This window comes from Leuciscus leuciscus, assembly GCF_965113295.1.
Source record: "Leuciscus leuciscus genome assembly, chromosome: 3".
NCBI classification, from domain to species: domain Eukaryota; kingdom Metazoa; phylum Chordata; class Actinopteri; order Cypriniformes; family Leuciscidae; genus Leuciscus; species Leuciscus leuciscus.
In genome coordinates this window covers 29,500,240-29,521,877 of record NC_138727.1, presented here as the reverse complement: position 1 = coordinate 29,521,877, position 21,638 = coordinate 29,500,240, and the positions used below count along the sequence as shown (strand labels likewise).

At 35.7% G+C, this 21,638-nt stretch overlaps 2 protein-coding genes and 2 long non-coding RNA genes across 5 annotated transcripts in view; 1 reads left to right on the top strand and 3 right to left on the bottom strand.

Annotated features, from left to right (window-relative positions):
• Nucleotides 1-252: 252 nt before the first annotated feature.
• LOC309495632 (ubiquitin-conjugating enzyme E2 A-like) lies at nt 253-2,444 on the bottom strand. Its single transcript, XM_082165480.1, has 6 exons — nt 2,269-2,444; nt 1,913-1,993; nt 1,600-1,625; nt 1,410-1,499; nt 950-1,038; nt 253-850 (listed from the first exon to the last, which is right to left on the bottom strand). Exons 1-6 carry the CDS (start codon nt 2,310-2,312, stop codon nt 722-724), a joined length of 459 nt encoding a protein of 152 aa, XP_082021606.1. The 5' UTR covers nt 2,313-2,444; the 3' UTR covers nt 253-721.
• Nucleotides 2,445-2,796: 352 nt separating this feature from the next.
• Nucleotides 2,797-21,638, bottom strand: part of ankrd10a (ankyrin repeat domain 10a) — a 30,681-nt gene continuing 11,839 nt past the window's right edge. The window contains exons 2-5 of one of the 2 annotated variants that reach the window (XM_082165428.1): nt 14,942-15,033; nt 6,013-6,248; nt 5,841-5,927; nt 2,797-4,146 (exon numbers count right to left, since the gene is read on the bottom strand). In XM_082165428.1, the coding sequence (XP_082021554.1) occupies nt 3,779-4,146; nt 5,841-5,927; nt 6,013-6,248; nt 14,942-15,033 (783 nt within the window). In that variant the 3' untranslated portion in view covers nt 2,797-3,778. The remainder of the gene's footprint in view (nt 4,147-5,840; nt 5,928-6,012; nt 6,249-14,941; nt 15,034-21,638) is intronic. The other variant, XM_082165427.1, reaches the window with a different exon arrangement.
• Nucleotides 6,186-7,414, top strand: LOC309495671. Its single transcript, XR_014204778.1, has 2 exons — nt 6,186-7,290; nt 7,330-7,414. It is a non-coding gene; the product is annotated as an uncharacterized lncRNA (long non-coding RNA).
• Nucleotides 7,947-9,783, bottom strand: LOC309495649. The gene is made up of 2 exons (XR_014204755.1): nt 8,044-9,783; nt 7,947-8,010 (listed from the first exon to the last, which is right to left on the bottom strand). It is a non-coding gene; the product is annotated as an uncharacterized lncRNA (long non-coding RNA).

The window sequence follows — 21,638 nt, the reverse complement described above, 5'->3', positions numbered from 1 at the left end:
TCAGATAATCACTTAAGAAGTATCATCCAAGTGGTTGAAATCTCCTCTCTCAGAGGAAGAAGTACTTTTTTCAAAAAGCATTTATTTGAAATATGGATATTTCATTTGAAAACTATATGAATCTTTAATCATGTGTTAGGTCATAATCACTCTTTATACTAATGTGTTTATACTAATATTTTGTGTTGATTCGTTTTTCTTTTTACCATATTAAAAACAAAAAACAAGCAAATTAATGAATACAGACACTGATCCTGTACACAAAATTCAAAGTGTATTATTATAATATAGAACGCAAGAGGCATTCAATAACGTAAAAAAAAAAAAACACTTTCAGGCATGTAACAGAACACACAAAAATAGCATAGCAAGATCACTTGAAGGTCAGTTCACATTGAGTCAAGACCAATTCAATGATGGCAGGCCGGCACCGTGTCCATTCAGAGGAGTTTGGTTCCTCTTCTTGAAAAAAATGGCCCCTGCATATATCCTCATATAGTCCAGGCTAACACAATGTATAGTCACTTTTTGGTTAGAAAATGACCAAGTGATATTGGCTGAGCACAACTTCTCCAAGGGGAAAAGGGGATGGATTTTGGGTAAAGTGCATCATAACAGTATGAGATTTGAGAGAGGAAAAATAAAGAAAGAAAAAAGAAACTTCCTCACAGTTCACTCAACTAAACTCTAACCACACAAAGTTCTGTTCTGCAGTGTAAGGTCAGCTATCCCTCCAGCTCTGCTCGACAATAGCTGACACACGCTTCTCATACTCCCGTTTGTTTTCCTGGTAAAGTTGAGCTGCTTGGCTGTTAGCTGGACTGTTTGGATTTGGTTCATCAAGCAAAGACTGAGGATAATCAAAAGAGGGAAAAAAGCTGATCAAGCTGCATTCTGATTTGCATTGATACTCATAATGGTAAAAACCATCACCAATACAATGGTTTACCTGGATTGAGGTAAGAATTGATGACACGTCGTAAGTTGGACTCCAACGGTTTTGTAGGATGTCAAGACATATACTTCCATCTGCATATACTAAGGCATCATTGAAAGAGAAAGCGGTGGTTAAAACACATCAAATAGGCAGTAGCCTTCGTAGGGCAGCGGAATTTAAAAGCCATATTATGGAAGCTTGTTGCTGCCACAGAATAAAAAATAAAGAAAGGTAATTGCAACTTAAAAAAAAAAAAAAACATATCTCACAATTCTGAGGAAAAAAAAGTCACACATGCAAGATATCAACTCGTAATTGTGAAATCCAAATTGGAAGATATATACTTCAAAAAAAGTAAGAACTGTAAGATAAGTTGCAATTATTGTTCTATTTTTTTTTTTCTTCGTGGTGGAAACAAGCTTTCATACTATATTTGAGATTCTGAATGAAAAAAAAAATATATATATCTTACCATTAGGATGAAACATTTTTGAGATGAATCTAACTGTGGGTGGTTTGTTTGGATATTCTTCTGTGAATTCTACTGTCAATTTGAATGTACCTAAAACAACAAAAAGCATGAATACAAAATACATAGCATTATATACATGCCTTGAATGACAAGAAATGATGCATTTCAAGAACTGCATGTTTATATTTACCATCTTCAAATGGAGTTCCTTCTGGTCTGTGAAAAATAAAATAAAATAAAAATGAAACATTTCAAATTGGTAACATTTGGATAACCACGTCATCATTTGCTTTCAGTTTCAGTATGTGAAAACAGGCACAGGTGTATAACAAATGTTCAAGTGACAAACACCAAATTTGTGAACTTTATAAAAGGACGGTCTTGGTTTAGCCTATGCAGTTCGCAGGTGTTCACGAACGACATAAACATGCTCGGGTTTCAGAAATCTGACATAATAAACTTGGTTTAGTCCACACAGCACAAATCTTTTCACAAGTACTTACCCAAATATTACTGCATTCCATACCATGATATTGTTTTCTGACGGTGCACCGCTAACACCTGCTGGAGGATCCTCTTGAAGTCTGTTGGGTTTGTGGCAAAACAAACAAGGGAGTCAGGTCAGTTTTAGGAAACTAAGGTCAAAATAAACAAAACAAATTACTTTCTTTTTTTAAAGACGGCATTTAACAGATCTTCATTTCTATTTGAATATGAATGTCGGATACGAAAAATAACTTTTCTTTAAAAAAAAAAAATTGTTAAAAAAATGTCCCCGTCTAAATATTTCTCCTCATTCCCCGGTACATCCGGGAGCAGTAAACAACAGCTCCTCTTATAGTTTTCTTTTATTATTCACCTTTTAAAATCCCTCATAAGTCGCCTTCGTGCTGGAGTAGACATTCCTTAAACCGTACAATTGTCAGATAACAATTTTTGTGATATAATTCTTCCAATAATATGTGCCTTTTCTCCACTTGAAAGGTCATCGACTCGAATTCGCTTTTCGCTTCAGCTTGGAGGATTTCAACACGGAATTACAGACGATACCACTTTCCTGTGGGGGAGTGGTTCATTATTAACAGTCTATATAACTTCGTTAATAATGTAGAGATTGTATAGTTAACCTGTACCATTTAAATAATGTACAAATTTAATATTTGCAATTTAATATGCCATATGTACGCTGTTATATTCAATATATAAGACCAGTCACATCTATTACAAATTCCCCCTTTTACAAAGAATAAAATCGAAGATCCATCTGTTGAAGGCGGAGCGCTAATGACGTTGTAGGTATCGCAGTAAAGGTCGACGCAGAAGACAGGTGACACCCGTGTGTCCAAACACGTGAGGCAGGAAACCGAGGTGGGTGTATCAGCTTCCCATGGGAACAGTTTGCTAATCAAATTTCACCTTTTGTTATTCACCACGAGCAGTCTTTATTTCAGATACGGCACGATGTATTTAAAAACAAAACATTTTAAATATATGCAGTGTTAATGTTTACTTAAGGAATCCATTTTATTTTGATAGTGGATTTATATAACTTTTTTTAATGAACTTAATTGGTTTTCACATAGAAAACTTTTCACTTACAAAGTATTCCTGCTTTTCTGAGTGCATTATGTACAAAATGCATGTCAGAAATAAAACGAGGGTTAAGGCCAGAGTGCATTGAAGTAACGTTAGATATAAGAAAATGTCGGAAACTTTTCTCTTACAAGAAAGCAAGGTGAGCTTCTCTTCTATGGCCGACCTTAAAATAAAATACATTTTCTGCAATTTAATAGAAGAAACTGTGTTCACGTGGCAATGAAAGGGGCTTCTTTTGTGTTGTACATTGTTTTTTTTTAATCAGAACACAGGGTAGAAACATAAAGGAATGTCATACATCTTTCAGCTTTCTTTTTCAAAAAAACAACACTGTTTTACAGTCAGCATGTCAGCTTTGCTTCTCAGAGAAAAAAAACTGACAAGCATACAACAACAATTATATACAAAATTCTCCTTTTCCAAAAAGCTGGTTTTCATTGGCACAAAACTAACGTTACAAACTAACAATTAATCCACATAAAACAAAATCAACTCCTTGTACATTCTAAACTTGCATTAAAGGGAAAAAAGAAATGCACCCAGATAGCTAGTTGAGTTCAAACACATACATAATAAAATAAATTTCTTAGGTCAGATACAAAATGCAGTACAATGTCTCCCCTTTGGTAGAAAGATTTTCCCCTTTATCAAAAACAAACAAACAACTTTTATTATAGCCTGCATTAAGGTGCAAGATTTAATTAGTTTAAGGCGGATAGTGCTGCCACCAACGTGACCACTTCTAATTAAATGGACGGATATCATTTTCACTTTTATGATCCATGGAACAGCTGCACAGCACTGAGAACCTCTTGGTCATAGTGCTGCTCTACTTTCACGGTTGTAGTGTGCTCATGACAGCTGCTTGCATCTTCCAGGTCTTCTGCCGTATCTCCAAAACCATGGTAGTGTCCATAGTGGAGATGTTCACCGGAATCAGGCAGAAAAGCACCCCATGCAGGCCGGTGAGATACGCAGCTGCTTGGGCTACCATTGAGGTGCAGTGAGCCACACATGTCGTTTCTCGATTCAGCTGGAATGAAAGGGGACTGATAGCATTGCCCGTTTGTGGCGAAGCTGTTGACAGTGAAACTGTTCTGCTGCCCATGACCATTCCTCAAACCTGTGGCTATGGCTTCATCTGTCATTTAAAACAAGACATGCGTCAGAAAGTGTTGATGAACAAATGGCCTTGATTACATAATTATGAACTTGAGTCAGAACAGAGAAACAAAAACATTTTACTAATACATTGTAGTTTCATTTTAAGTAGGAGCACTTTTTTGCTCATATTTCAAGTGTACAGTTTATAATAATTAGGGATGTCCTGAGCCGATCTCAAGGATCGGCATCGGCTATTCTAAGCCTGGTCCTTTATTTTAAGTCAGCTGTAAGACAGGTTTTAACAAGATGACAAGTCATCAAACAGACTGTTCTCTTCCAAATGGTCACAAGGGGAAATGGGGTAGCTTTTTTTTGTGGAGTGCACTGGAACACCAAACTGCAAAAGTCAGCAGTGAGAAAATCTAGAATGTTTTTTATTTTACTTTAAGAAAGCATAACCACTATATTATATATATATATATATATAAAAAACATAAAATGTGCCTTAAAGGGATAGTTCACTTTGAAATAAAATTTTGGTATGTTTTAGCTTACCTCAAGGGCATCCAAGATGTAGGTGTCTTTTTTTCCGCAGTAGTTTCAATAGTATATACATAGATGTCGATATATACACTAGATGTCGCATTGGCTACGGTTTCGTTCCAATGAACTGCAGTAGCCAAGGCGACTTCTAGTGTATATATCTATACCCGCCCGCGCTCTCAGATCATTTGGACGCAGCTGTGTACAAGAGGTAAAAACGATATAAATACTGTTCGTTTTCTCACACAAACCGCTCGTTTCGTGTCTTAGGCCATCAATGTGTACTTACGATGGGGAATTGTTTAATTTGGACGATGGGGAATTGTTTTAATTTGGACTCTGTGCATGCTGTTTGAGACAGTGACCATAGACCTGCATTATATGACTGACAGACAAGAACGGTTTGACCTAAAAATATCAAAATTGAAACTACTGCGGAAAAAAAGACACCTACATCTTGGATGCCCTTGAGGTAAGCTAAAACATACCAAAATTTAATTTCAAAGTGAACTATCCCTTTAACATTTCAACATAGAATTCAAGCAGATTGCATTTGAAATCTTTAACGTAGTAAAAAATTACCTATGTATTTATTCATTTGTAAACAAGACATCATCTACATGAAATATCCTAAAAATCAGTAAATGCTTTCATTTTGAAATAAATAGCTGGAAGTTATATTAAATACAAGCCTGTATTTAAGATAACAGTAAGGTAATATACTTTTACTAAATTGATTTAGAATTAAAATATGCAGAATATATGGCAAAAGTTCATGGAAATAAAACCAAGAAAACTAGCAACTCTTCTGTACGCGTCTTTCTGTATTATACTAGCCGTTTTGTCTTAAAAGTCAAATTCCCTGTGTGTGCGCATACTTTAAATTTAAATTAAACGCTTTTAGATTAGGAAAAATTGACATTTCATCCCAAATAATATTATATTGCAGATATATTGAAGAATATCCCAGTCTTTCGATCTGACAGCTTCTTGATTAGACTGGGAAAACTTGTTGATAAGCTGGCCTTCATAAATAAGCATAAGAGTTTGTCCATAGCCAGGGGCCAGGAACAGAAGTCATGGATGTGGGCTCCAACATTTTTAGGGTGGGAGAGGAGTTCCTCAAAGAAACACTGTCTTCATGATGTTCAAGGTCAATAGACATTGGTGGAGAAGCTCCAGTCCCACCTGATTGGTTTTTAGCAGTTGATTCCACATTCATACTCTCAAGCTCCTCTTCAATTCCATTGTTTGTCTTCACAGAGAAATTCATGCCTAAATGGAAAACATACAATATAGTCAGAAAAATATGTTTTTCCTTGGTTTAGAATTGATGTTTTTGCACAGACTATTTACATACTCTCAGTTCTTGCTTTTTTCACATAGTTTGGCTCTGTGCAATCGAGAAATCTTTTCCTATTGGCTGTCCCATTCAGAAGACTGCGGCCCTGGATGTGCGTGTGGTCAGTCCCATTATGAGCAAATCCATTTAGCTGATTTAGCTGGTTGTGTGCGTTAGAGAGGAGCTGAGCACAATCATGGAAGCCTTGAGCATGGGCCAGGTCGGCTGCTGTCAAACCATTTGCATTCCTCAAGCTGCACAGTGAGTAAAAAAAGATGATTAGTCGGATCTGGAATTGTCTGATTAGAACGGTTATGCTAATGTTATGCTACCATTTCAAATTTAAGGCTGCAAAGACTTTCCCTTTTATTCTATAAGCTAGTTTTTGGAAAGGCCCAAAATGTTATTTATTCACACACTGCAGCGGGAAATAATATTGTTCTGAAACCAATTTTTTTTTGTCTTAAAATATATGCCAAAATACTTTCTCTCCAACATCATAATTTTTGTGATCAAAATATAACAATCTGATACAAGTTTAATACCAACATGATGATTTGGAGAATTGTAATTTTAAAAGTACCGAAGGCAGTCAATCCTTGTTTCAAGAGGTAGCTAAAACCAGAACAAACTGACCTTAGTTCATTAGAAAGTTACAGAAACGTTCAAAACATGTTTATCTCCAAATGCAGTGTGTGCACTTAAATGAGAATTCAGACATGAACCAACATGTTAAATTAATAAAAGATGTTTAGACAGTAATTTTAATCAGATTACATTCTATATGGTTTAAAAATAAATGTTTGCCATTTTGCTAAAAAAATGGACATAAGATTAAAGTTCACTTAAAAATGAAAATTCTGTCATAATTTACTCACCATCAAATTGTTTTAAACCTGTATTAATTTCTTTCTTCTGCTGAACACAAAAGATGATATTTTGTTTTGAAACAACTTGAGGGTGAGTAAATGATGACATCATTTTCATTTTTAAGTGAACTATTCCTTTAAGCCCAGTCTGTGTGACATTGATATATAAGATACAGATTGATCCTGGCCTTTTAATGGTGCCTTGTTAAAGATTATCCTTTTAATTACTTTTTGTCTTGAACATTTAATTTGCATTTGGAAAACCACACCCATATCTAACACTTGTGACAATTTTAGTTTTTTGCAATGTCTGCACAAAGTAATGAGAAGGAATAACATTTGGGTCAGCAGTTGGTTCATTTATGAATTCGGTTTTACCTATCTGTCTCTCCCTTTGTATTTTAAATGGGTGTTACATTAAAAACAAGTTTAAAAAAATGCCTCAATATAAAGGAAGACAAGACAGTTTTTCAAAAAAGTTATATGATTGGTTTGCATTCACACATTCCTGCTTAAACATCCCTTTACTGTCAAATAAAATATTAAATGCTTCCAAGCATGTCAGATTGAATCTTTTAATCTTCCAGAAACATTCAATCAAAACATCAGACAATGCCAGACAATTCTTAAGCCTAGGAATTCACTGAACTGGAGTTAAGAATGACCATTTATATGCCCAAGTAAAAATGTCAAAAGTACTGGTTCTTCAGTACCAAAATACAAAACATGTAACAATACCAGACTTTCTGCAGTAGTACAGTCTTAATGTTGAACACTAGGCTGACAGAGGGCTTCTTTCAAATGCTTACATGCATATATTTGTGCATGTTCTCTCAGATGAGCATCCATGTCTGATATTCAATGTATTACTGACTGTTTACTTTTTTTTTTTAAAGCAATCCTTAATAAAAAATAGTAGTCAAAGGCTACATGGCATTGTTTTAATGCACTTTTTTACAATTATAATAAATGTAAAAATTACATGTTAAATAAAAATAAACACTTAAAAGGAGTGTTCAATAGAAATGAGCTTTTGCTATTGAATATTTGCTATTATACTAAAATGTTGGAATTGTGACAACATTTCTCTCTATTGTTTCTAAAACAATTTAATATGGTTTGCTTTTAATCGTTACCCTTCATCTCACTCATGCGCAGAAGCTGATTGCCAAAAACGTACTTGTTCATTTATAACATTTTATCATCATCATCAGTATTTGTTAAATCATTGATCTAAATCTTTAGATAAAGATCACAATGTAATCCTAAAGTTGTCAAATCATAAATTAGGTATCATTCGAAAGCTTAAGAACTGTTTTGAAATTGGATGTTGCGTTTCCACAGAAAAGGTACTCTTAATTTTTTTGGGCTCCTACCTAGTGGGCGGTGTCAGGTTTCATATTACAACATTTATTTTAACTACTTTATGATCAAAACCTTTTCTAATCTTGACAAAAAGAATATTGTCATAAAGGGCTGAGTCTGAAGGTTCCATATTTTGAGATAGAAGTGATATTTTGACAAATGTATTAATTTGTTACAGGAGAATGCATAAAAGAGCTCATTTTTTAAGAGCTTTCACTTCTGCAATAATATGCTTAGTGTCTTTAAAACAAGGCCGAACTTGGTTGTAATTCAAGAATGCTTTGTAATATAGACCCATTTAAATTTGGATACTGCATTTCCACATCTACAGTACTCTCAAAAAGGGGGGTGACAGTTAAAGGACAAGTTCGGTATTTTACACTTAAAGCCCTGTTTTCAGATCGTTTCTGATGAAATAGAACGGTTAAGATTGAAATTTGGACACATGCTGCTGTCCCGAGAATTTTCGGTTTCTGTGGTAGCACCCCCCCACCTCCACAATGGTTGCATAGGTGCACTGGAACAATCCTTCCTAAAACGCATTAAACTTTCGTTTACAAAGACGTGAAACTCACCGAGTGGTCAGGGGTGTTCACTGATATGCTCACACAAAAATCGCTGCAAAAGATGCTTTCCAACAGGTTTTATCGTAGTTTTTGTCCAACTCCATTGACTTGTATTGGATGTGCTGTGAGGTACAGCATTACTCCGCCGCCAGGCTGGAGTGTCTATTATTCAAGCTCTCAACGGAAGAATGTACAGGTGTGAGACGTCCACAGTTTTACAACGAATGGTAAAACACCTGTTGGAAAGCATCTTTTGCAGCGATTTTTGTGTGAGCATATCAGTGAACACCCCTGACCACTCGGTGAGTTTCACGTCTTTGTAAACGAAAGTTTAATGCATTTTAGGAAGGATTGTTCCAGTGCACCTATGCAGCCATTGTGGAGGTGGGGGGGTGCTACCACAGAAACCGAAAATTCTCGGGCCAGCAGCATGTGTCCAAATTTCAATCTTAACCGTTCTATTTCATCAGAAACGATCTGAAAACAGGGCTTTAAGTGTAAAATACCTTTAAGGGGTTAAATTCATGCATTTACTTGCAAAAATGATGACAGGATTTTATGCTAAACCCTCAATTGGTCAATAAGAAGGTGGTCTGCACATATAATAAAGTATAAAATAAAAACTGGTTTGGCATGAAAGACGTATTGCCACAAGTAATTGTCTGGCACTGAAAATGTAGAGGTCCTACATATAAGTATAATTTTGCACAAGGAAGCATTTAATGTTTTAAAACATTATTTGCTTTAATTGTAATCTTAACATAGCTTTCTACTTTTGCTTACAAGTGTACTCCTATTCAAGCTAAATTCAAGCTTATTACTGTATGATTAACATGTATTATTGAGCCTCCCCGTATTCTTGTTAGTTGAGAACAAATAAGTAAACAAATCTTGCAGAATAGGTAACAAGACATTGCTGTCTAGGCAAAGCATGCAGGTCTAAATGCTATCATGACTGTTCTCCTAGAATTAAAACCAATCACCACAAGAAATACCTCGACAGATTGCCAGTGTGTAGATACTGAAGGGAGCGATAGTGTGAACACTCAATGTAAGGGTGTTCGCTGAAGAACGTGTGGCAGCAGTTTTTGGAATGCTTCCCCCCTTTTCTGGGCTTTACTTGAGAAAATCAAGTCATGTTCAAATTCAACCGCTGCAAAACATTGAGATGTGTAGGGATTTTCCTTCTCTGTAACGGTTCACAATGGATCTTCAATATTTTTTTGCAAACATGCTACTTTAATCAGAAAGGTAACATATAGTACACATCTAAGAGGCATAAAAACAAGCAGACATTCATGAAACTTATCTATATAAAGTGTTGACACATCCTTGCTTTTAATTATGCTGTGTTCTGCTGCACTAGCTACTGTAGCCTATACCCTAGACTAGACCATCTTTCTTAAGGACAGATTTTGTGCAGATCTGACTGAAAGTAAGTTCCACTTCCTATTTGCATTTTTATTATAAGCTCATTAGAAAGATGGACACAAACATAAAAAAAAAAAAAAAGTCAAGGCCTATAAAAGTCAGATGGGACACAACTAAGGCTGTCAAAGATTAAGTTAATGCATTCAGTTAATCTTTCTGGCTTACTGAACTAAACAACTGTATCACACCTTGCAGTGGCAGCAAATTAATTTACTTTTGTTCCAAGTTTGGATTTAATTCATAAATTAATTTACTGTTGAGTCTCTGAATTTACTAATAAACCATTTTCTAATAAGCATGATCCCAACTATGGACTTTTGATGTTTTAGTATTAAAATCTGCAACAGTGATTTTTGAAAAAATACATAGACTCCAACTGTAGAAGTCAAGCAGAACAGAATGAAACCATTTTAATATAAAATTTTGCCAAATACAATTTAATGGCGTTTAACAAATTAGACTTAATCTTTCAATACATTGACAGCCTTAGTGATTACATATTTTGATGTAACAGCTTAAACTTTTTTTCTTTGGTAAATGGTGTCACTCACTTGGGCTCTGTATAGTAAGAAAGTGTTAAAGCTTCAATTACAACAAAACGAAGCACTGCTATGCTACATATTGATAGTATAGACAATTCTAAGGACAATTATTATTTACGGTTATAAATGACAATTATCACGATGTATTAATTAGTGTTTCGATTGAAACTAAGTTTTGAAGAACTTCGCCAATTAAAATATACAAGCAAACAAAGAAATAAATTAAAGACAATGCTGTTTTCAAAAAAGAATGCTTTTTAGTATGTTAGTAAACAGGTCTACACATTGATAGATATTTTAAGAATTAAGATTATTCGGGATTTTAAGTTTTTCAAAAACATGTATAAACATGATGTTACATACAGATGTAAAAAAAAAAAAAAAAAAAAAAAAAAAAACTTGATGAATAACCTGTGAATCATTTTATAAGTCAGGTTTCCAAGTAGATTTATCACATGTTAAATTCTGAGATTGTTATTAGAGATTGTTATTTGTATACTTATACTAAAAGCAGTGCTTCAATTTTGCCACAAACTACACAACTGTATAATTTTGGGGTTGTGGTCTCATTTGAAAAATGAGAAAAATTTCCAACACGTGCCAAACCAGTTCACACCAACTTGCCAAGGATATCTAACCCGGATAAATTTACTCAGTCTGGTCTACAGAAGGTCCTTGATGCTAAATACAGTATAACAGACTTAAACCACTGCAAAAAAAAGTTTTTCGAGAGAGAAAATGATTTCAATGGAAAAAATAGGCAAACTAGAGAACATAAGAACTTATTTCACAAGAGAGAGAGATATTTGTCTGTTTATTACTAATGTTTGCCAAATTGTTAGGCCGCGTGTCCACCAAAGCGTTTTTAGCCATCTAAAAACTCGAGGCGCTCTGCAGAAAACGCTAAGCTGTGGGCGCTTGAGAGCGTTTTGGCAGCGTAGCAGTTTTTTCAGTTGAGACGCTTTGCTTGCAATGATACGTAATATCCGTGGAAGTGTTACTAGTATCTCATTTCACAGATAGTTTGTTTCGGTTTTGTTTCTATATAAAAATGTCGATACAATGGAGTATCTTGTTTTAAATTATTTGGATCCATTATTATGCTTTTCATCATCTGTTGACGTTGGTTGTACAAGCAGAGTGTGGTGGTTGGTCGGTGTTGTATTTTTCCCGCCCCTCCTCCACTGTGATTGGACGGTTGGGTAAAAAGTGACAATGATGAGCGCTGCGTTTTACCCAAAGTTTTATCGGTAAAAAACAGAGCGCTCAGCGTGAAATAGACGCTCAGCGCCTTGTTACACTCCTGGAGTTTTAAAAACGTGGCGCTCCCATTGAAAACAATTGGAAAAATACGCTAGTCGCAGGAAAAAGCTTTAGTGGACACACGGCTTTAATGCAAGCATGTGCTGGTATACACTGACTGATGCATCTATGAACAGTAGCGGTTTGAGCGTGCCATTAATTAATAATACATTTTTGTATGGTTTAAAGAGAACAATAAAATTTGTGTTAAGCTAATCTGGAAAGAGAAGTCATTAAGACAATATAATAAACATTTTATGTCATTAAACACACAAAAACAAGGCAACATGCTTCTAAGGTTACCTACAGACGTACTTTAAAAACAAAACAAATGCACAATTACTCAAACATCCACCCATCTTTCAGCCCTCACATACGAGTACCAACATTCTCAAAAAAACTATCCTTTATGATTATTATTATATTTTTTTTTAGACCAGTACTTACTTTAAGAACCTTCATTCACTTACTGGATTTAAAGCAAAATGTAATAGCATTTTAAGAAGTCTCTAGTAATCCAACACAGCCAATATGAGAATCTGCATACCTGCATGGTAGTGTAACTTTATTGGCTAAGAGTAATACCTTTGAAAAAATAAAAAAATAATGATAATTTATTTCTCATATTGAATATTTCCAAATTGCAGTTCACATTCTATGTCAAGATTAGTCAAAATGTGCATTTGTTCTGTGTGATTTTCATCTTAACCTCAAATTGAATCACTAAACACAAACACACCTTTTAAGCTAAATGAGGACAAGTTTAGACAGACATGTTAATTAAAGAAAAACTCCACAAAAAAAAAGCTCTGCTGGCCTAATGCTGACTGTAGTTGCATCCAATAAAACAGAGCAGTACATTTAAAGGATTAATTCACCCATGTCACCCATTCATGTCATTCCAAACCTATAAGACTGCCGCCCATCTTCAGAACACAAATGAAGATACTTTTATATTCTCTCATAATTTTTGTCCATCCATCGCAACCAAAACTTTGACTCATCAAGAAGTACAAAAAAAATATCCTTCTGAATCAACCAATTTAATTCAAGTCTTCTGAAGAGACAATCATTAATATGATCAACAGATATGATTTAGGCTTTTATTAACATTTAAACATTAAAGAAAATAGATGCTCAACAGTGCTCGCTAGAAGCACGAAAACTAACAAGGCTTGTTCTTAAGTGTCACACAAGCATGTTCAAGCTTCCATGAGAACTAATGAGGTTTGTTCTGGCATATCAAATAGAAATAATGAATGTGCTCAATGTATTTTTTATTTTTTTAAATGTGAATATAAGCCCAAAATATAACATGTCTGGGAGTGTCAGACCAACTGCAACAATGAGCAATTAAAGACATTAAGATGATTTTAGGCAAAATGGGTGGAAAAAAATAATCATATACAGTCACTAATAATATGATTTAATGGTTTGTTACTTTTGACCAATAGGTGGCACAGTTACGAAATTGATGTGCTTTGGTCAAAGTGAAGTGACAATGACACATACAAAGTTTGGTGTCAATATGTCAAGACATTGCAGTGATAAAGCCTGAATAGTCATTTTGGCGTCATGCTTCAACTTTGCTGCTGCAGTACAAAAGCATTTTGTCGGCACGGTCTGGAGATGATACGATTCGATTTTGGTGAAAATCGGACAGTCTAGAAGAAGTTCGAAAAAGTAGGTTTTAAAAGAAAATAAAGATGGCGGACAGGAAGTTTGACTGACTATGGCAAAATTGGTATCCAAGTTTTCAGCATAACCCAAGAAATATATTAACATAATATATAACACTAAGTTGTCAACACTTTTTTTTTTTAAACACGCGTGATCCGTAGAAACCGTAGCCAAGGCGGCATCTAGTGTATATATCTATACCCGCCCACGCTCTCAGATCACTTGGACGTGGCTGTGTTCAAGAGGTAAAAACAATATAAATACTGTTCGTTTTCTAACACAAACCGCTCGTTTCGTGTCTTAGGCCATCAATGTGTACTTACGATGGGGAATTGTTTAATTTGGACGATGGGGAATTGTTTTAATTTGGACTCTGTGCATGCTGTTTGAGACAGTGACCATCGACCTGCATTATATGACTGACAGACAAGAACGGTTTGACCTAAAAATATCAAAATTGAAACTACTGCGGAAAAAAAGACACCTACATCTTGGATGCCCTTGAGGTAAGCTAAAACATACCAAAATTTAATTTCAAAGTGAACTATCCCTTTAACTTCCCGCAAGCGGTTCTATGGACTGCCAGAGCGGAAGTAATAATAATAATAATAATAATAATAATAATAATACCAACGATTACAATAGGTGCCTCCGCACCTTTAGTGCTTGGCCCCTAATTAAACCTCTCCATTACATGGACTACTTTGACATATCAAGAAGTACAAAAAGATATTGTAAAGATTTGGTTGCGTAGACTTTCAATGGTTGGACAAAAATTATTAAAGAATATTAATAATACCTTCATCTGTGTTCCGAACATGAAAAGAAGTCTTATGGGTTTGGAACGACATGAGGGTGAGTAAATTAACTAATTGTATGCAAAATAATTCTTGCAATAATATTTGCATTTACATTCTTTTGATTGTGCCATAAAGTCAAATGATTTTCCAGGACTAAATTAATAGAAGTTTCTAAGGATTTTAAAGCTTTCTTGTATTTTGTATCAAGGCTTTCTAATTGCATTTCATCTGGTTTCATGACATGGTCAAAATCAAAATGCATGCTCTATGGCAGAGTTTTTTTTATTTATGGAGATTCCCTTTCACACTGTGATGTAACAAAAAGCACCTCATGAAGTCACATGATAAAGCATTCAAAAACAAAATAAAAAAACAATAAGACAGTGACTTACTCCGGTTTGGCTCCCTGGACCAACAAGGCATTAATACACTCCATGTTACCGGCCCGTGCTGCTTTGTGAATGGGTGTTTCACCCACATAATCCTGAAACCATATGGTAAATGCAACATTTTGACAGGCTTTCACAACATTAATTGAACAGTTCTTCAAACTTACCATGCAACAGACAGGCTGACAACATTCTGTACATCAATTTATTTATCATTCAAATGCTTTAATGGGCACAGCATCAGCATGGTTGAAAACAATGTGGATCTAAAATGCTGTTTAAAGGTCCATGTCTGCACCTCTGGTAGATATCACTCTGAAGAAGAGAATCTAACAGAACACTTTTACAGAACACAGCCAGTGAGTCATAAGTAAGACATTGAACTCTTCACCCTAACACAACAGCTCCACCTGAAGGCGGTAAACTGAAGCACAGACAATAATTTGCTCCTAAATATCCCAGATAGAGATAATACCACAAAATGTAGGTCAAACCACACAATTACTGCAGAAACAGTAATACAACAGGGATTGCTCTCATTCACTTCCTCTTAAACCAACACAATACAGGATGGACAGCTCCATCAGTCTCTGTGCATGTTTGTCTAGTAAAAACATTTGCTGTAATTTTGTTTAATAGTGACATCATTTAACATAAGTGATGTCACTATTAAACAAAATTACAGTAAATGCAAGTCAAGCAAAGGTAAGTTGAGCCTGATTTGGAATGCCCGATTGATCGGCTGCTTATTTAAATGGTCCAGTAATCACTTTTAAAGCTCCATGATTCTGGATAAATTGAAAATCACAATTTTTTGTTTAAAATGGAGTTCACGATTCTGCCACAATTCTGAATAGACAACTATACAAAATGATATAATTTACTAGAGGTTCTGATTAAATGTTAGTTGCTGCGTTTGAATCAATGACTCACTCAAAGACTTCACTTGATTCATTACTGGATGAATCAGAATTTTGGAACAAATCTCTTGAATGACTGATTGAACGACAAATGCAATACATCACTTGTCACCACTTACAATGTAAATTATACAATCTTTATTTGAAGAGTCAAGTTACTTTCAAAAGGTGGATTACTCTATTTTGATTGTTATCGTAACAGTGTTTATATCCTTCAATCCAAGTACAAATGACAATTGAAATATTGTAACAGAAATAATGATACTGTTTGTGGTTGAAAAGATTTGTGAAGATGTTTTTATCATGACAACTGTTCTCTCTGGGTCAGCGGCAGTGCAAACGCAGGTTTGAATGTTTCGCTGTGATCATACTTGTCAAAGGTTCAATCATAATCTTTTACAATCTTTTTTAATCTTTTCAAGATCACAATCTTTTAACAATTAATTGTGCAGCTGTAGTCAATTTATAATGCTAACACCTGAGCCTATACTTTAAGACTTCAGCATCACTTTCATATCAGTTGCAACTACAACTGTGGAGAAATAAAATAAAAAAAACAATGAAAACAAAATCCAAAAGAGCATGGGGGAACAAAATGTGCAAGACAAAAACCCTAATCCAACAGTTAAGACAGGACACATTCTAAAAGGTTTGTCAAAGTATGTTGGTATTCTTAAACAACTCATGAGCAAATGGCGTCTGCACGTTTAATAATTAAATATAGAATGTTTAGATATTTAATATCAATTTAACATACATTTATTTAAAGAGATTGGGTATCACTTTACAATAAGGTCTAATTTATTAACATTAGTTAAAGGGGTGGTTGATTATGATTTCACTTTTCTAACTTTAGTTAGTGTGTAATGTTGCTGTTTGAGCATAAACAACATCTGCAAAGTTACGACACTCAAAGTTCAAAGCAAAGGGAGGTATATTTTCTTTTAAAGAAATTGCTTTTTAAGGACTGCAACAAACGGCTGGTAGTAGGGACTACACTAGGACTGCATCTAACGATTATTTTTGTTGTCGATTAATCTGTCGATTATTTCTTCGATTAGTCGACTAATCTAACGATTATTTTTCCGATTAATCTAATGGTTATTTTTGGGATTAGCTGATTTATCCATTGGCAAACTTTCCAATAAATAATAAGTACAACAATATATCAGCTGTATTTTGAAGAGGGTAGTGCATCTGTATATTATTTTAACATGAAATCTATAAAAAAAAAAAAAAAAAGTATTTCAGAAAGGGTAATTGTCATTGTATTATGAAATATGCGAACAAGAAGCATTTTAAACTTTATTTTTAACTAATGGAACTATTTCATAAAATGTAAGATGTATACAGTCACAGGCCTATTTAGGAAATGTGTCTGTTTTTAATTACCGTAGTGGGAGTATGATTTACTCAATTATCTAGTCCATTATCTTGTCCGATAATGCACTTGTGTTTATCTGCAAAAAGGTTCACATACACTAGATTGCAGCCTAGGCTTTGCCAGTATGCAGAATTCAGCACTGAACAAAAAGTCAATTTTGAGCGGTGAGGGGATTCTCTCTTAAATGCATCTGATTGGCCATTGCGTTCAAGAAATCAACACATATGTCTGTGATTGGCTACATTGTTCAACGCTACAAACATGTTAGATAGAGCAATAGATAGAGACTCTGGCCTGTAAATCGTTTCTATTTTGTTTAGTTGTTCTTGTTGCTTTTGTGCAACAGATGAATGACAATTTATTCGTTTTTAGATGTTCAATTTATAGATATTTCTATTTTGCGGGAGTCCCGCGAATCGTTTTATTCTCCCGCAACCAGCACACACACACGAGTGCATTACCGCCCGCGCCCGCACTCGGCCATCAGATCTATATATATTAGCAGTTAGAGTTGGACTCGGTGGAAAAGCAGATCCGCGACCTACTAGAGAGACAAGCCGAGCTGCGAGATCGGCGATCAGCGCTTGAAACATCACGCGCCGATGCTCACAAGTCAGTGGTTAGTAACCTTTTGACTCCGACCTCGTCTACTCCGTGTGTTTCTCTGCACAGGACGCGAGCAACCAGGACGCGATCATCCCTGGTTTCATTCACTCCGGCACCGACACAACACCACGGACCCTAGGTGATTCCACAGCAGAAGACGCGAGCCAGGACCAGAGCAAGGACCTCTCCACCCCTCCCGGCCTTCGAGATCTCCACCCGGAACCGCTTCTCCCCTCTTCGCGAGACGGGACGCGACGCTGTGATCATCGGCACTTCCATCGTCCGGCATGTACACGCTTCCTCAGGTAAAGGTAAGGTGCGCACTCACTGCTTTCCTGGTGCTCGTGTTCTCGATGTGGCTGCGCAGGTCCCCGAGATCCTGAACGGTGACGAGCGCATCGGAGCTGTCGTGCTGCACGCGGGAACGAACGACATCAGGCTGCGGCAGACGGAGGTTCTGAAGAAGGACTACAGGAGCCTGATCGAGACGGTACGCAGCACATCGCCTGAAACAACGATCATCGTGTCTGGACTAGGGGTGTAAATCGGAGCCTACATGACGATTCGATACGATACCGATTTCTTAAGCCAACGATTCGATTATTTTCGATACTTCAGAATTCCCTGCGATACGATTCGATTCGATTCAATACTAGATTTTTACATGATATCTATTAAGTTTCAAATAAATCAACAAAAATAATATATAATTTGCCTTTTATTGAGTATACAGAATACAATTGCATGTCACAAAGAAATAGTTTTTCCACCTCCACGAATGAATGTTGTTCATTATGTCGCCTTGTTGAGGTAAATTGTAGTTTTCCTTGCTTTACCCCGGTCTTAAAGTAAAAAAGATGACTGTGAAAAATAGTAGAATTAAATGAAATACATTTATGGTGAGATTACTACAATTTATTTAATTAAACTCATTTATGGTGAAATTACTACATTTCCATGTCAATCTGTGTTCATTTTGACCACGAAACATGCGCTGTCACTTTAATTCAGCGCGTGCAGCACAGCAGAAATAGACTCGGTGCGGAAACGATCTCTGCACTGCTGTATACGCACCGCAACTGGAACGGATAAACGGACCGCAACCGCGTGCAGTGTGAAAGTTCTGACCTGTTAACATGGGTACTGAAAAAAATACGCACCGCATACGCACTGCAAACGGGGTATGTGTGAAACGGGCGCAATCAGACAAACGGCAACATCTCTTACCACTGCTCCATCTGTTTTCCTGAAGCCAAAATACATCCACACCCATGACTTGACGCCGACTGGAGTGTGTAATATTTCACTGTCATTGCCAGCTCGCTCTGAGGGATCGATCCCATCGCTCTTGAAAGTCAGACTCAACAATGTGTGTGAACATAGATAGACTGTGAAACTTAAGTAACGCGTGTGAAGTAGAAGACAATAATGAGGTTAGCGCCACCCGCAGCTTAGTAGGTTGTACGCATTTTTCGGAGCAGATCGCTGAAAATAGACAGGCGGCAAAATAAACACATGAATCGATACTCTTGCGGACGCATCGAATCGTCGGCTGGATAATCGATGCATCGATACGAATCGATTAATATTTACACCCCTAGTATGGACCGCTTCCCACGTACCGACTAGGACATGAAAGGTTCAGTAGATTATTTGCTCTAAATGAATGGTTAATGTCATGGTGTAACGAACAGAGACTGCTCTTTGTAAATAATTGGAATCTGTTCTGGGAGCGACCTAGGCTCTTCCGTGCTGATGGACTTCACCCCAGCAGAATCGGAGCGGCTCTTCTGTCGGACAACATCTCCAAGGCGTTGCACACCATATGACTAGTAAGTCAAAGTCCAAATCACACTCTTTGCTGTCCAAACTTAATTGATATAAGTACCAATGTAGAACATTATATTGAAACTGTGTCTATTCCTCGTTTAGTGAGGTCAAACATTAAATCTACTGTAGGATCTAGGAAAAATCTAATTGTGATTAAACCAGAAAATCTCAATATTAGTGAACAAAAACAATTTATAAAGCTAGGTCTTCTAAACATTAGATCGCTCACACCTAAGGCAGTTATTGTAAATGAAATGGTCACAGATAATAGTTTCGTACTTTGTACTTTGCCTTACTGAAACCTGGCTTAAACCAAATGATTATTTCGGTATTAACCCCTTAAACACTGAGGCCATTTTTTGAGTTTTTTGTCTGAGTGACACACAAAAAAGTAAAGACTCATAACTTAAAAACTATAGAGAGGAGAGTCAAAAGGTAGATATCATTTATTAGGAAACTTTTTATATTTTTAGAAAATATAAATTATTACTTTTGGACAATCTAATGCTGAGAAAATGCTGATAAAAGACAAAAATATTAATATTATTTTTTAATAATTTACATAGCTTTCTTATTTGAAATGCAATAATTCAGGAAGGAAATACGGTGGCAAAATAATTCTTTTTTTGTGATGTTCCCCTATGTGTGGTCTGCGTCTGGATCGCTATTTTATGATGATAGCATAAAGTAATCCAAAGTTACAGCACTTGGAACAAAGGGAGCCTTTTTGTTAAGTCCTCACACATTTGGAAGGCAATAAAAAAAAAAGAGTTTTTTTAGTGACATACACAAAACTAAAGACTCATAACTTCAAAACTATAGCAAGGAGATTCTAAAGGTAGGTATCGTTTGAAAGAACACTTTTCAAATTTTTTGAAAATATACATTACATTAGGACATTCTCCTGCCGAGAAACTGCTGATAAAAGACAAAAAATATATATAATTTTTATAATGATAATGCATATCTTTCTTATTTGACATGGAATAACTCAGGAAGGAAATAAGGTAGAAGGAAAATTCTTTTTTGGGGAAGTCCCTCTACATATGAGCTGCATCTGGATAAAATTTTGTGGTGATTGGATAAAGCAATCAAAAGTTATAGCATTTGGAACCAAGATAGCCTTTTTGTTGAGACCTTGACGCCCCCATATGGGCATTTTTAAAATTGTTTCACCATGAAGAAAATCTTGTCATAAAAGCAATAGATTAAGTAAATTTTGGGCTCATTTTAATTGTATTAATATGCTGTAAAAAATGAAGTGCAATTTTCAACGATTTTTGAATGTTTCATGAGATGTATGATGTTTTTGACACATTGCAGTACATAGTACAAAAAACTATTTTATAGATTATGAAAAAAAATATTCTATTTATCAACAAATAACTCAGCAGTACTTAGGAGTTTTTCGAATTGGCTACATTCACTGTAAAGTTCAGACTCTAAGCTTTCAAATGACACCAATTTTGTTTGAATCAAGGCAATATTTTTGAAAAATATGATAATTAATATTTTCGCAGCTAGGTGGCGTCTGTGGGGCGTCTGCGGGCGGTACACTCCGGTTGAGAGAGACTAGTCAGCACTCGTTCAGAGTTGATCGAAGTGGTTGGATGTGTAAGACTGAAAATACTGGTTGAGGCCTGATTTATGGGACAAAAGGGCCCGGCTGGCTAATTAACATTTGAACTCACAGAAGCACATGAACTAACAACAAAGAACTCACACAAGAACATGGTTTAATGTGAATGTTTATCATTGACTGTTATGCTTTTGGTGTCATTTGAAATGTCTCAAAGTGAGTGGTACAGATATCTCATATCCAGATAGATAAAATAAAAGGAAATAAGGTTTATAGAAGTTCATAGGAAACTGGTTTAGAGATAATGCCAGATAAGGCAACCCCCCTTCTGTGGGATAGAAGCCATTTGAGGATGGTCTCACCCCATCCCCCTTCTCACCT